The 13454-nt window shown below is 39.2% G+C and overlaps 1 protein-coding gene across 1 annotated transcript in view; it reads right to left on the reverse strand.

Moving 5' to 3' along the window:
* Positions 1-237: 237 nt before the first annotated feature.
* Positions 238-13454, reverse strand: part of TFAP2D (transcription factor AP-2 delta) — a 52501-nt gene continuing 39284 nt past the window's right edge. The window contains exon 8 of the mRNA XM_036870136.1: positions 238-625. Within this exon, the coding sequence (XP_036726031.1) occupies positions 406-625 (220 nt within the window). The 3' untranslated portion in view covers positions 238-405. The remainder of the gene's footprint in view (positions 626-13454) is intronic.

The following is a 13454-nucleotide window of genomic DNA, read 5'->3' on the forward strand; positions in this document are numbered from 1 at the left end:
TCATGCTTTCTGATCCCTAACTACAGAGTTGGGTAAGAAAGTGCATCAGTTAGATGTGAAAAAGCATGTGCTGCCTCTCCAAAGTCCAGAAGTGCTTAAAGACTGTGATGTATATAATTCAGAACAATAAAGTACGTGCACAAAAGGAGTTTATCATAACATAAAATTAAAAAGTGACAATTTCATCACACAGTTACACTGCTCTTTTCCTTTTTTTTTTTGTCTTTTTTTCTTTTTTGGTTTTGTCCTTTTTTGTTTCATTTTTCATTTCCATTTTTGTTTTTTATGGAGGGTTGGGGGAGGGCAGAGATTTGGTCCACTGAAGATTAATCACCCTCAATGATATATGTATTAGAAAAAATATCAGCAGCAAGACTCTCTGGAAATAGATTCTGTTTGATGTAGCTAGTCTGTCTTTTCTGTTTTGCCCTCTTTCACAGCAGCCTCTGAAGTTTTCCGCAGGGGGGCTTTCTCCGAGGTGCCATGTCCTTGGCCAGAATCCGCCGCTCCGCCATTTTTGTGAGTAGTGTGCTTTTCCAAGTAGTTCAGCATTTCACTGAGGACTGTTTGGAAAGTGCTTAGGGCTGCGCATATTGCTGGGGTCCCAAAGCCATGAGTGATCAAACTGGAAATGAGAAGCGGTAGGAAAAAGAGATGAGCAGTTTGCAGTATGATATGGGGCAACAAATCCCCCCATTTAATCCAGAACATTCCATTAAACAGGCATTTATTGTGATCCTAAACGGCGCCAAGCATTGTGGAAGGTAGATGCAAGTCAATGTATTTCTCTGAACAATAAGAAATTCAGGGACTATCTGGAAGAAAACGTCACTGATAGACTTGATAGGCACTAATTATTAGCAGGTCGGAGTGTTTCACACACGACTTGACTCTGAGTCTCATCTCGTTAAGAAAGCCAGAAAATACAACTTTCTATTGTGGGTATCATCTCGTTTTTAAGAATGGCACATATGCTTATATAAGCGTATATCACACAAGAAGAGATCAAAACTGGCTGAGTGTGCCTGATGTTTAGATGCTCCTCTAACTTCATTCTTCTCTTCTTCACGGTTATGGAGTTTTATCTGGGCACAAGGCCATCCCGCTGGAGACAACATTCCCAAGCTTCCCTTGCCGCTAAGTTTAGACACGGAACTAATCCTTCCACTATAGACCACAAGAGGAAGTGATGTTTGCAATTCCCACCTGCTTAAAAGGAAAGGGTGTGCCTTCTATTTCCTCTCAAAATAGCTATGGGGCTGTGCATCTAATGGAAGCCACTCTTTTTGGGGGGTTTCAGCAGCTAACTAATTCATTAATAATCATAACTAGTGAGCCAGCATAGGGAGCGTTGTAGCAACCTCAGCATCGGTAGCCCTTCCAACCACAACAAATATCATCTCCAGCTGAACAAATACATAAGTGTAGATTCCCTCTTCCTGTGAACAAAACCCACCCAGATGGTTCATTTGCGTCCATTGTTTCTGAAGTGACACTGCCAGGTTCTCCCCATAACTCATATCTTGTAAAATATAGAAAAACATGACTGACATATATCATGCATATATTATTATATCTATCTATCTATAAATAACATGGCATATATATTGTATATTCAATATATGAAGCCATTAATTGCTTACAAGCCCTAGGTTGTTACAGTTATTGTGATATTAGCAGTTTTAAAAATTAATTAATTAATTAATTTGTATTTATTTATTTTGGCTGCGTTGAGTCTTTGTTGCTGTGTGTGGGCTTTCTCTAGCTGTGGCGAGCGGGGGCTACTCTTTGTTGCAGTGCATGGGCTTCTCATTGTGGTGGCTTCTCTTGTTGTGGATCACAGGCTCTAGGCAAGCAGGCTTCAGCAGTTGTGGCACTTGGGTTCTAGGAGGAGTGGGCTCAGTAGTTGTGGCGCACAGGCTTAGTTGCTCCACGGCACGTGGGATCTTCCCGGACCAGGGATCAAACCCGTGTCCCCTGAATTGGCAGGCAGATTCTTGACCACTGTGCCACCAGGGAAGTCCCATTAGCAGTTTTAAAATCAGATAGTACCATCCTTCACAATCTGTTAACTAGCTAGTTATCCTTCTTAGGGTATGTAATTTTTAGGGGCAAAAATTACAAGATCTTAAAATATTGCAGATGAGGGATTTAGGATCTCAGGCAGCCACTGATATGCCTCAGTAGTGATAATAATAAAATTAGCACATGGAGTTGTTGCTCTGTTAATACACACATAAGACTCAGGATGATGCCAAACTTTTAGGAAGTGCTCCAATAAATGGTAGCTATTGTTGGCTGTGGGATGTTCATGGTGAGAGTAAATTTTTCTGCATGTCCTTTATACTTTATAGGTTGCCACCATCTTTCATCCAGACATTTTACAAAGCCTGCCCTATGCCTAAGTCATAATTAACATATGTTAAAAAGAAAAAAAGATTTCAATCTCCAATTATTTAGAAAACAAGACTGGTCAATGTTTTGCCAACTAGGTATACCAAAGTTTGTAATATAAGGCATCATCATAGTTCAAGCATATGCATATGCTGCATTGCTGAGCAAGAAACCTGACTTCAGCTCTATTTCTACAATGATATAAGTAGAGGGGAATCCAAATGTTTTAGGACTTAATCAGGGAGGAAGGACATAAATGGAATTAACTGAAGTGGTAGAAGAACTAATCATGGCGGCACCCGCAAAAAAGAACCAAATGAAGCCATCTATTAGTGTCTAGATGCTTGGCCCTGGCCACAAACTGTCTCTTTTCTCTTGCTTTATTGCCTCTTTTCTCTTGTTTTATTCCTGTTCAGGGCTCCTTGTACCATTAGATAATTTTTTTTCCTCTCTATTGCTATGTTCTCTCAGTTGTGACTCCCCTTTTCATCTAGGCTGAATATACAGAATTTAGTTCCACTTGGGTAAATATTAAGGTTAATAGCCAATATTTGAGTCCTGACCATATGCCAGGCCCTGGCATATGCTTTATTCTAAAATAAAGTTCTAAATGCTTTATTCTGTACCCCCTCACATAATCCTGGCAACAACTCTAAGAAGTACGTATTATTATTTCCATTTTACAGGTGAAGAAACTGATACCCAGAAATGTTAAATAATCTGCCTGAGAAATTCCGTATTGCCTCTGTGCTTATTTATGTTCCTCTCAGGCTGTGGGTGCGTTTTACACCTTCACCGTGAGAAATCACATTCTGTTGGCAGTTTTAGCTCAGCTTCTCTAACTTAACTTTGTTCTATGGGCAGACTTGTAGACCTGGAAGATCATTCTTACTCACTTTCCTGTCTAAGACCAGGGTTCTAAAAGGCCAGATACAAAGTAGATGGGTCTGTATAAATGTTTTACTTTTCCATGTTGAGAAGAGTGGTTGCCATAATGAAAAATTCTCAGCCTGGCATCCCTTCTTGACTGATGGCCTTCCTTACTTCTAAAATATGTACTTGGTCTTTAGTAAACTGCACTGTCACCTTTGCCCTGGATTGAGACCTCCTTGCACAGAGTCTTCACACTGCCTTCAACCTTGGACACTGTGTGATTTGTGGGAAGTTATGTAGCCTTGTAAGACGACAACAGTCTGATGAAAACATGTGCAAGTTTCTTTCTAGCACTAAGCTTCAATTCACTGGTATAATGCTTATGGCGCACTTCTTAAAACCAAGGACATGACAGAAAGTTATAGATGTTGAAAAACCACTTATCTCAACAGATAAGTCTAAAACTGTGAAATAGTCAACATAAGAAAAGTAAGGACTCGAAGTGTTATCATTCAGCATAAAAAACATTATGTAAATGTTGTTAATGTCCTTGATCTCACATTACCTGCACATCAAAATTATGCATGGAACACTACATAGGATGATGTTAAATGCAAGGTATAGCCTCTGTTCTAGCAGTTTTCAGTAAGGTTTATGAATCTAAATAATTAATCTAATATTATATGAGAACAACACAGAACAAAGTGTGAAATCACAGAATGATTAAAAGAATTTCTGGGAACGTCATGTTTTTCTTTTAGCCCCAGCCATTCCGGAAAAATAGGTATATATCTCATTCACAGTGACATACAAAAAGGAGAAAAGGGATAATGTAGAGTCTACAGAAAAATATGAGAAAAACAGAAAGAAGAGGCTGATTTTCAGTCCTAGACAGAAAATAAACTAAGGTCATCTATCTGTAAGGTAACACACTATAGTCAAATCTCTAAAATCTTTGATAAGGTCATTTTTTTGCCCTTAGAAAATATTATTTTTTAGCCACAGATTTAATCTTTAAGTTATATTTGGCATTTGCATCTATTTTCATCAGATTAATATCAGAGAGCATTTCACAAGTAAATATTACATGGGCTAAATAGCAGCCATGATGGTTTGAAGTAGGTTGTCAAAATATAGTCCTTCTACATTTAAATTCATCTAAAAGTTTGTCCTCAAGTAGACAAGTTAGAGAGACAATCAGCATTGTTCTAGGTGTATCATCTTCATTCCATGTTTAAAACATTTTGCTGAACAGTGGCAGACAATACAAATGTTGTATCAGATTTCTTAGTGTATTTGCATTTTCCAGCTCTCCTTCCTTCACCCTTTATAATCATATGTTCTATTATTTTATTTTTGAAAGGCTTATCTCTTCTCTATCCTCAAACCTATGATGGTCATTCCTGCTTGTGTACCTTTGTTTGTCCTCCCGCTTTTTTTTCAGCCAATCTAAAAACCACTCAACCTTCAAAGTTCCTTGGATGATATTGCAAAAAAAGGAGTTAGTTTCCTGTTCCCTTGATTAAGATATTGAAAAAGATGTGCTCCTGCCAAAGGATAGAAACTTGCCAAAGTGATGAGAAAACTTAAATAGAATTCTGAGGAGAAAGGAGTAACATTCCCCACCAAAAATGTAAAACTAGAGCCCAGAGAAGACAATGGGAAGAAAATAAGTGAGGGCAAGATCTCATCATCAAAGTGGGAGCCATATGCAGCCATATCACTTAGAGCATAAGTGATCATTGAAGTATCCTAGATTTTAATATAAGTGGCAAATAAGATGTTATATGTATCTCCAACAATCTGTGGCTTGAGTTCTTACCATAAACTGGTAATCAAAAGTTAGAGTCTTGAACTTCCCTGGTGGTGCAATGGTTAAGAATCCTCCTGCCAATGCGGGGGACACGGGTTTGATCCCTGGTCTGGGAAGATCCCACATGCCACAGAGCAACTAAGCCCATGCACCACAACTACTGAGCCTGCGCGCCCTAGAGCCCAAGTGCCACAACTACTGAGCCTGCGTGCTACAACTACTGAAGCCCGCGTGCTACAACTACTGAAGCCCGCGTGCCTGGAGCCCATGATCCACAACAAGAGAAGCCACCGCAGTGAGAAGCTGGCACACCGCATCAAAGAGCAGCCTCCACTCGCCGCAACTAGAGAAAAGCCCACGTGCAGCAACAAAGACCCAACACAGGCAAAAATAAAATATAAATAAATGAAATTAAATTTTTTTAAAAAGTTAGAGTCTAATCTTAAGAAAAGAAAAATATGAAGGGTTGTTACAAAATAAAACCAAACCACCAGGCAACAGCAACAACTAAAACAAACAGGACTGAGGTAGAGCAGTACTGTCGTCAACCTACACTCTACCTGACATTGTCTGCTGCCAGAATCTGGGCATTTATCACTTCCAGGAGGCAGCAGCCTTGAGGAAGAAGAGGTGGGACTCCCGTGTATGGAATAATTGAGTTAGCAAAGACTAAAGTTTCCTCAGTTTCATTCAGGAGTCTCTGTTGCCCAGGCCTATAGGATTTAGTTTGAAGTTCTGTTCCAAGAATGAGGAAGAGGAACAATGCAGAGAGAGGCCTGGGGGAGAGAGTGCTACGTTAGCAAGTGAAAGATTAAATGGTAATTAAGAAACTTCACTTTCTTTTCGAAGAGTTTAATGTTTAAAACTGGCAATGGTATTAATGGAACTGCAACTTTTTTTTCAAGTATAGGAAACTCCTATTTCAGGATAAAGAAAACATAGGCATGTGTTTCTGAGACACTTGAGTGGTTAGGTAACTTTTGAAAAATCATGGAAAATGGGGAGGAAGTAGTGAAATGGAACAGAGTAACGTGCCTTAATACTTAAAGCAGGAGAAAAGAGACAGATATTAGAAATTCTAGGTTATTAAATTATATTTAATTAGTCCTTAACGAATTTCTTAAAATGGGATATATTAAAAAATCAGGTATACCGACTTTAAGTTTACATACAATAATATTACCCCTTTTAGGTATATAGTTCATTGAATTTTGACAAACCCATACAGTTGTGTAATGACCACCATTACCCAAAACATTTTCTCGTGATCCCTTTCGGTCAATGCACTTTCCCCACCCCCAGATCTTGGGAATCAGTGTTCTAATTTCTATCTCTATAGTTTTTACTCTTTCCCCCGAATGTGGTATAAATTGAATCACGAAGTCTATAGATTTTTACGACTGTCTGTTTTCACTTTGCCTAATAATTTTGAGATTCATCCATGTTTTGGTGTTTATCAATAGATTATTTCTTTTTATTGCTGGTAGGTATTCCATTGAATGGGATTATTGCAATTTGTTCATGTAATGGGTTATTACTAATTTAAGGGCTAATTTTAAGAAATAGAAGTGATCGCTGAAGTGCTGCATGGCTTCAGAAGTAATTGAGTTAACAAGGGCTAAAGGTGCCTCAGTTTCCAGTGGAGTGCTGCAAGACTTTCCCACTAATCCCACTCTGCTCCACATCTTAATTGACAATGTGATTGACAGCGTCATGGATTTGTAACTTAATGGCTAGTGTTAAAACAGAGAGAAAAATTCCTGCACTGGTTAGCAGAACCAAAGTGCTGAAATACCTTCATGTGGTAAAAAGCTTAGTTGGTGGGCTAAATCAATGATGGGAAATTTAGGAAAGATTAAGGAAAACATATCTGTTTGCAGTATATTGAGAGAGGGAGAGAGTTGACTCAAGCAATTCTTAGGGAAAAGGCACACCAAATCAGTAAGTCTAAACCATAAAGGGAGGATCAAAATGTGAGCTTAGGATCATAGCTAGTCAGGCTTACAACTCCATTTACCTTGAACTATTCCCTCTCTGTCTAAGCAGATTCCAGCTCATTGATTTAATTTTCCTATTACTAACTTCACCCTGAGGAGCAGGAAGATTCTGACAGACACCTGTTGAGAAAATCCAGACTGTTGAAGTTTACGCACCTGATGTTCTAGAAAATGTAACTTATATTTAACAGTCATCTTCTTAATTTTATTCATGGTTTTAAAAACTCCTATTTTGCTAGACTTCCTTATTAACATTCTTTAGAGCATCTTTCTTCCACATAAACCATCTCTTCAAATTGGCTGTTTGCTGGATCCAGAGGTGAAGCTCTACTTTTGACTTTCCCCCTAAGTGTTAAAGTGTGTTCACATCTCAGCAACTGGAGAGATACCACAGGGTAGAACCACCCTTTCTAGGGAGACGGTGTTTGTTTGAGTGTGTGCGCACATGTACATGCTGTTGACTTACACTGTTTTTATTAACCTGAATACGTCCTATAGATATAGATTTTAACTTTTTAAAGGAAAATATATTGCAACAGTTCAAAATGTATTCTCTATCAGTGGGATTAAAAATGAAGAAATTGAGACAGAAATGAAAGAGGAAATAGAGGATGGTAGAAAAGAGATTGCTATTTGAAAAAGAATAAATTATAATCCTTTCTCCTTTTTCCCTGTGTAATTTTGCTAATAAGGTGTTATTAACAACCCATCTTTAACTCCAACAGTATTTATACTTACAAACTAGTTGACGTTAATGATGAGGAGTTATCAGGAGGCTTCCATATAATAGAAATTTCACAAACTCCCTGTGATCTCTGGCTAAATGAATTTTGTTTGCTTGTGGACAAGGCCTTACGTATTTATCTTTAGACTCTCCAAAGCTTCAGTGCTTACTTGGAATATAGGTTAATATAGGATTCTGAATGAACATATACCAGAGGAACAAGAGCTGCTTAACTTTCCTTAATCTAAGTAAATATGGTTTACATTTCACCAGCTTTGTTGTCTGCTGGAGACATGGTACAAAGCTGTTTCCATATTGCTCTAATTGTCCTTCAGAAATGTTTTATCATTACTTTAACTGATTTGTCTAAATGAATTTAAATTAAACCACTAAGGCAATTTTCTAAAACATAGCCTAAAGCAAATTCCTATGGAATCTTCCCCTGAATTCTTCCTATCTTGGCAAGAGTTGGGCCTGGCACATGAAAAGATGCTCAACATTGCTAATTATTAGAGCAATTCAAATCAAAACAACAATGAGACATCACCTCCCACCTGTCAGAATGGCTATCATCAAAAAGTCTGCAAATAACAAATGCTGGTGAGGATGTGGAGAAAATAAAACCCTTATACACTATCGATGGGAATGTAAATTGGTGGAAAACCCTATGGAGGGTTCTCAAAAAACTAAAAATAGAGCTATCAATACGATCCAGCAATTCCACTCCTGGGTATAGACCCAGAAAAAAAACGAAAGCACTAATGCAAAAAGATACATGTACCCCAATGTTCATAGCATCGTTATTTATAATTGCCAACATATGGAAGCAACCCAACTGCCCATCAGCAGATAAATGGACAAAGAAGATGGGGTATGTATTAGCCACACGCACAAAATTAAAGCCTGCCATTTGCAGCAATGTGGATGAACCTAGAGAATATCAAGCTTAGCGAGATAAGTCAGACAGAGAAAGACAAATACTGTATGAAGTCACTTATATGTGGAATCTAAAAAATAATACAAACGAATGACTATAGCAAAACAGAAACAGACTCACAGATATAGAAAACAAACTAGTGGTTACCAGAGGGTACAGGGAAGGGGGGAGGGGCAGGTTAGGGTTATAGGATTAAGAGATAAAACTACTTTGTATAAAATAGATAAGCAACAAGGATATACTGTATAGCACAGGGAATTACAGTCATTATCTTATAATAACATTTAATAAAGTATAATCTGTAAAAATACTGAATCACTGTGCTGTACACCTGAAACTAATACAATATTGTGTCAACTATACTTGAATTTTAAAAAAAAGAGTTGGGCCTGGGCTCAGACACATCCTTTCCACCTACTAAGGGAACACTGATTTAACAGGATTAAAAGGAAAATAAAAGGCTCATTCCTATTTGCCACTGAGGACTGCCTCACTCAGTTGTGTCTGACAACCAAGGACAGATTCTTCTAGCTTTCTTTTGGGATACAAAAAGCTGGAAGTAGTAGATACTTTTGTGCTACAAGCTAGAAGACTGAAAATCAAGAGAAAATACTCTACCATCAGCATTTAGATAATTAGAGCAAAAGCTGATTTTTTTTGGTCAAATTTCAACTTTCTATCTGGAAAAGTTTTTGGTGTGTGTAAAGGTTGAAATAGTTTGGGCTATTGTTCCTATTATTTTGTTATGTTGCATCATTCCAATGGGTGTTTGGTCTCATGTATCTTTGATTTTCCGAATAGCATAGAGATGCCACTGTCATCAACCTCAGTTCTGCTTTCCGGCCTCCGGGAGGCATGCAGGCAGCAAGATTTAAAGGGAAGACAAGCCTCCTTTTCCTTCTCTCCTGGATTATTCAGAGACTGCAGGTTTAGGTCCAACTGTAGCCTGGGGCTCAGTCTGTACTCCTCACTGCTCTTTTAGGTGGCAGATGGAAAAGTGCCTTCTTCCACTCATGAGAACAGCCACGAGGGCAGGAGGCTGGGAGACAGACCCTGGAGAACACGAGCAAAGGATTGTGGGGCTTCTCTGCAAAACCTTAGTTCTTTTCAGAACCATGAGGGGAAGATGCTTCGTCTCTCTGGAGTGGCACAACTCCTGAATATAGGTCATGGGAAGAGACCTCAGCCTGAGGAAAGCAGCTGGGGCTTATGCACCCAGAACTTGATGATGGCATCTATCCTTTGTAGCCAAACTGGTTGAGGAAGCAGAGAAAAAGGAAACTGACTGATTGTGCTTATTTTCTACATAGATTATATTATCCCCTAGCCCCCAGGGCTTTTTTTTTTTTTTTTTTTTGGCTGTGTTTTAGGTCTTCGTTTCTGTGCAAGGGCTTTCTCTAGTTGTGGCGAGCGGGGGCCACTCTTCATCGCGGTGCACGGGCCTCTCACTATCGCGGCCTCTCTTGTTGCGGAGCACAGGCTCCAGACGCGCAGGCTCAGTAATTGTGGCTCACGGGCCCAGCCGCTCCGCGGCATGTGGGATCTTCCCAGACCAGGGCTCGAACCCGTGTCCCCTGCATTGGCAGGCAGATTCTCAACCACTGCGCCACCAGGGAAGCCCCCCCACCAGGGCTTTTAAAATGGAGTTTTAACTGAGGTGCATAATTAAGGTATATGGTTCTCTGGTAGTGAGAAGCAACCCACTTGTTAGCAAGGCATTGTCAGCACCCACAAATGTTCTATGGTTTCTTTAGCTGGTGGTTCTCAACCCTAGATACATGCAAGAATCACCCAGGGAGTTTATTTTAAAAAATGCCAACGTGCGGGTCCCACCCCAGAGATCCTGATTTAATTGGTTCGGGATGGGTCCAAAACATCAGTATTTTAGAAACAGTACTGAATAGTTTAAATGTAGCTAGGGAGTTAGGCGTGTTCCCTTAGAGCCAAGAAATGACACCTAAATACCGGGTTGGCTCTCTTCCCTGGGTAAAAGAGGAAGATGAACTTTTCCAGCATTTCCCCCAAGAACTTCTGCAGAACCTTAGTTCCATGGAATGTTAATAGGTATTCTGAGAAAAAAACAGTTTCTGTGACCAAGTTTTGGAGACAGGAAGCTAAGCATTCCTTCCATTCAAAAACAGTTTTGGGAGCTTATAATATGCCAATTGCACTGGCGTACCTCTAGAGGAGTATGGTAGTCAGGGTTTCTTGAGCCAAAAAAACACTTGACCATGACACACTTTCAGCTCATGGGACTATGAAACTCACTTTGGAGAAGTGCATTTATGACTGTCCTGAACCTCTGCCAGGTTGGGAGACGTGATTGCCTACCCACCCCTCTAAGGTCACATTTCTCCTGTTTTTCTCAGCCACTTACTCTGAGGTCCCAAAGGGATTGAGTCCCTGTGATTCCATTTTACTTCCCTCCATCTCATTAGCAAAGGAAGCTAAGGGTATAATCATTGCACACACATTAGGAGAGACCAACGTCAATCACATCCAAGTCAATTTTTTGAAGGTAAAGACATTTTTTTGGATATCTCCACCCTATTTTTTACATATGGAAATAGAGCTTTTGGGGATAAATTAACCATGTCCTTATATTTCTCCCTATCAGACAATTCATATTTTCTTTGTAGAATAGGGGAAGAAAAATGCTAAGCCGAGGACTCGTGCTCTCTTAGATGAATTTTAGTTAACTGTTGACTTTTGGGGACATTTTTTTATTGAAGTAACCTTGGTTTATACCATTATGTAAGTTTCATGTGCACATTGTATTTCTACTTCTGTATACACTACAGTGTGCTCGCCACCAAACATATAGTTTCCGTCAACTGTTGACTTTTTTAAATGAACAAGCTGCTAAAACATAAGGAGAGGAAATGAGATCACATGGAAACACAGCATAAGTGATTGATTGAGCAGTAAATGGAGAATGGAGTAAAGAAGCTTAGAAGGAGCCTTCAAGATCATCCAGCTTAACTGTTGTCAATTTACAGATGAACCTGCAGAGGCCAGAATGGTAAATGTCTGCTCTAAATCCACACTTCCAGCTGGAAACCGAGAGGAGACTGAGCTAGACGCCCTGACATCCATTCTGAGTATTTCCCACGATTTCGTGCTGTCTCTCCCCCAACCCACAGATCAACAAAGATAGAAATTATTTAAATACAAATTTACCAAATTATTCACATGTAATTTTTAGGGGACAATGTTTGCAAATTTTGATTAGAAACAGCTGCCTCTGGTTTCTCTTGTTTGAATTACTAGTCTCCTTTGTGCTGAACCTAAAAATCCATTAAAATGTCATCAAATGACCTGCAGTAGATGTTTTTATGTTCATATCTCCTGCAGCATTTGGTTTGGGGCCACGCGCTTTGTGAAGTACAATAAATACTGGCAACTGATTTACACTTTAATTTCCCGCTTAACGTTAAATAAAGGTAAGTAATTTAATGTAGATTCATGCAAGAAGGGCATCATGGTTCCACTTATCTGCTAAGGAAGTGAAAACTGTTGCCTGTTTTATTTTATAGTCTACATTTTTTTCTATTGAAAGTTTTAGTTCAAGGGAAAGAGGTTTTTTTCTCTTATGTTAATACAGGCTGTCCTTTTTTATTTAAGTAGTGAATAAGACCACTTACAGGTTTGTTTTTCTTTGCAGTTGAGAATGTAAGTGCACTTTTGGAGTCTAGGTTAAAGTTTTAAAGTTCAATTTCAGCCTTACATAAAGGAGCTTAAGTTTGGAAAACATAGGATTTTTTTTCCTTCACAGTTCAGGCCTATTATTTCCAACATTCTTAAATAAAATGGTCTTCGAAGTCCCCTTGCACTGGCAGAACATCCTGAAGGAGTCAATAATTCTCTAAGCCTAGTCATGTAATTTATTTTATGATGTTTTCTTTTGGGATTAGAGATTTAATTGAAATTTCTTTATTTCTCTTCTGACACTAAAAATGCTTTCACAAGATTAATAAAATCATCCACTCCTGATTACCTTCCCCACCATTTTCCCATCCCGAGAAAATGAAAAAATAAAAACAAAAACCAAAAACTATACACATCTTAGGCTCCTTGGAGAAGACGTGCTCACATTTAAGTAGAGACACACATCCTATCTTCAGTGTGTTGCCAAGCACATAGCACTCAGAAGATTCTAGTTGAGTTGACTGGAATGCATGTCATACGTAGAACACAAAGAGAAGGGGGATGAATAGCCCAGGAAGAGAAAATTCAAAGAGACATGAGCGCTACCTCTAGAAACTGGGAGGGAAACAGGATTAAACTGACTCTACAGGGACCCCCAAGGAGTGGGACGTTAGGGAGACAGATCTTGCCTCAACGGAGGGAAGGCATTTCTAATAGAGTTGTCAGAGATAGAAGGGATGCCGAGGCACGAAAAGAGCAGCCTATCATTGGAAGTTATCGAGCCTGGGATGGGTGACAACTTGACAGGGATATTGGAAGGAAGATCCAAATGTTGGAGGAGAGTGGGAAACTTAAGGGGTCTTCCAACACTGAGAATCAATGATGAAAATTTAATCACCAGCAAACACAGACATCTGGGACAGCCTATGCATTTCTTATTTCCAAAGTGTTATGGGAGTTGTAGGAGGGTCTATTTCTAAGAAGATGTGATGTCAGTATACTTTGTGACTCAAATAGAAGAATTTAAGCACATTGAACATTTCACTTCCCCAGCCCATGGTCCAATTA

The sequence above is a fragment of the Balaenoptera musculus genome, chromosome 11, assembly GCF_009873245.2.
Source record: "Balaenoptera musculus isolate JJ_BM4_2016_0621 chromosome 11, mBalMus1.pri.v3, whole genome shotgun sequence".
NCBI classification, from domain to species: domain Eukaryota; kingdom Metazoa; phylum Chordata; class Mammalia; order Artiodactyla; family Balaenopteridae; genus Balaenoptera; species Balaenoptera musculus.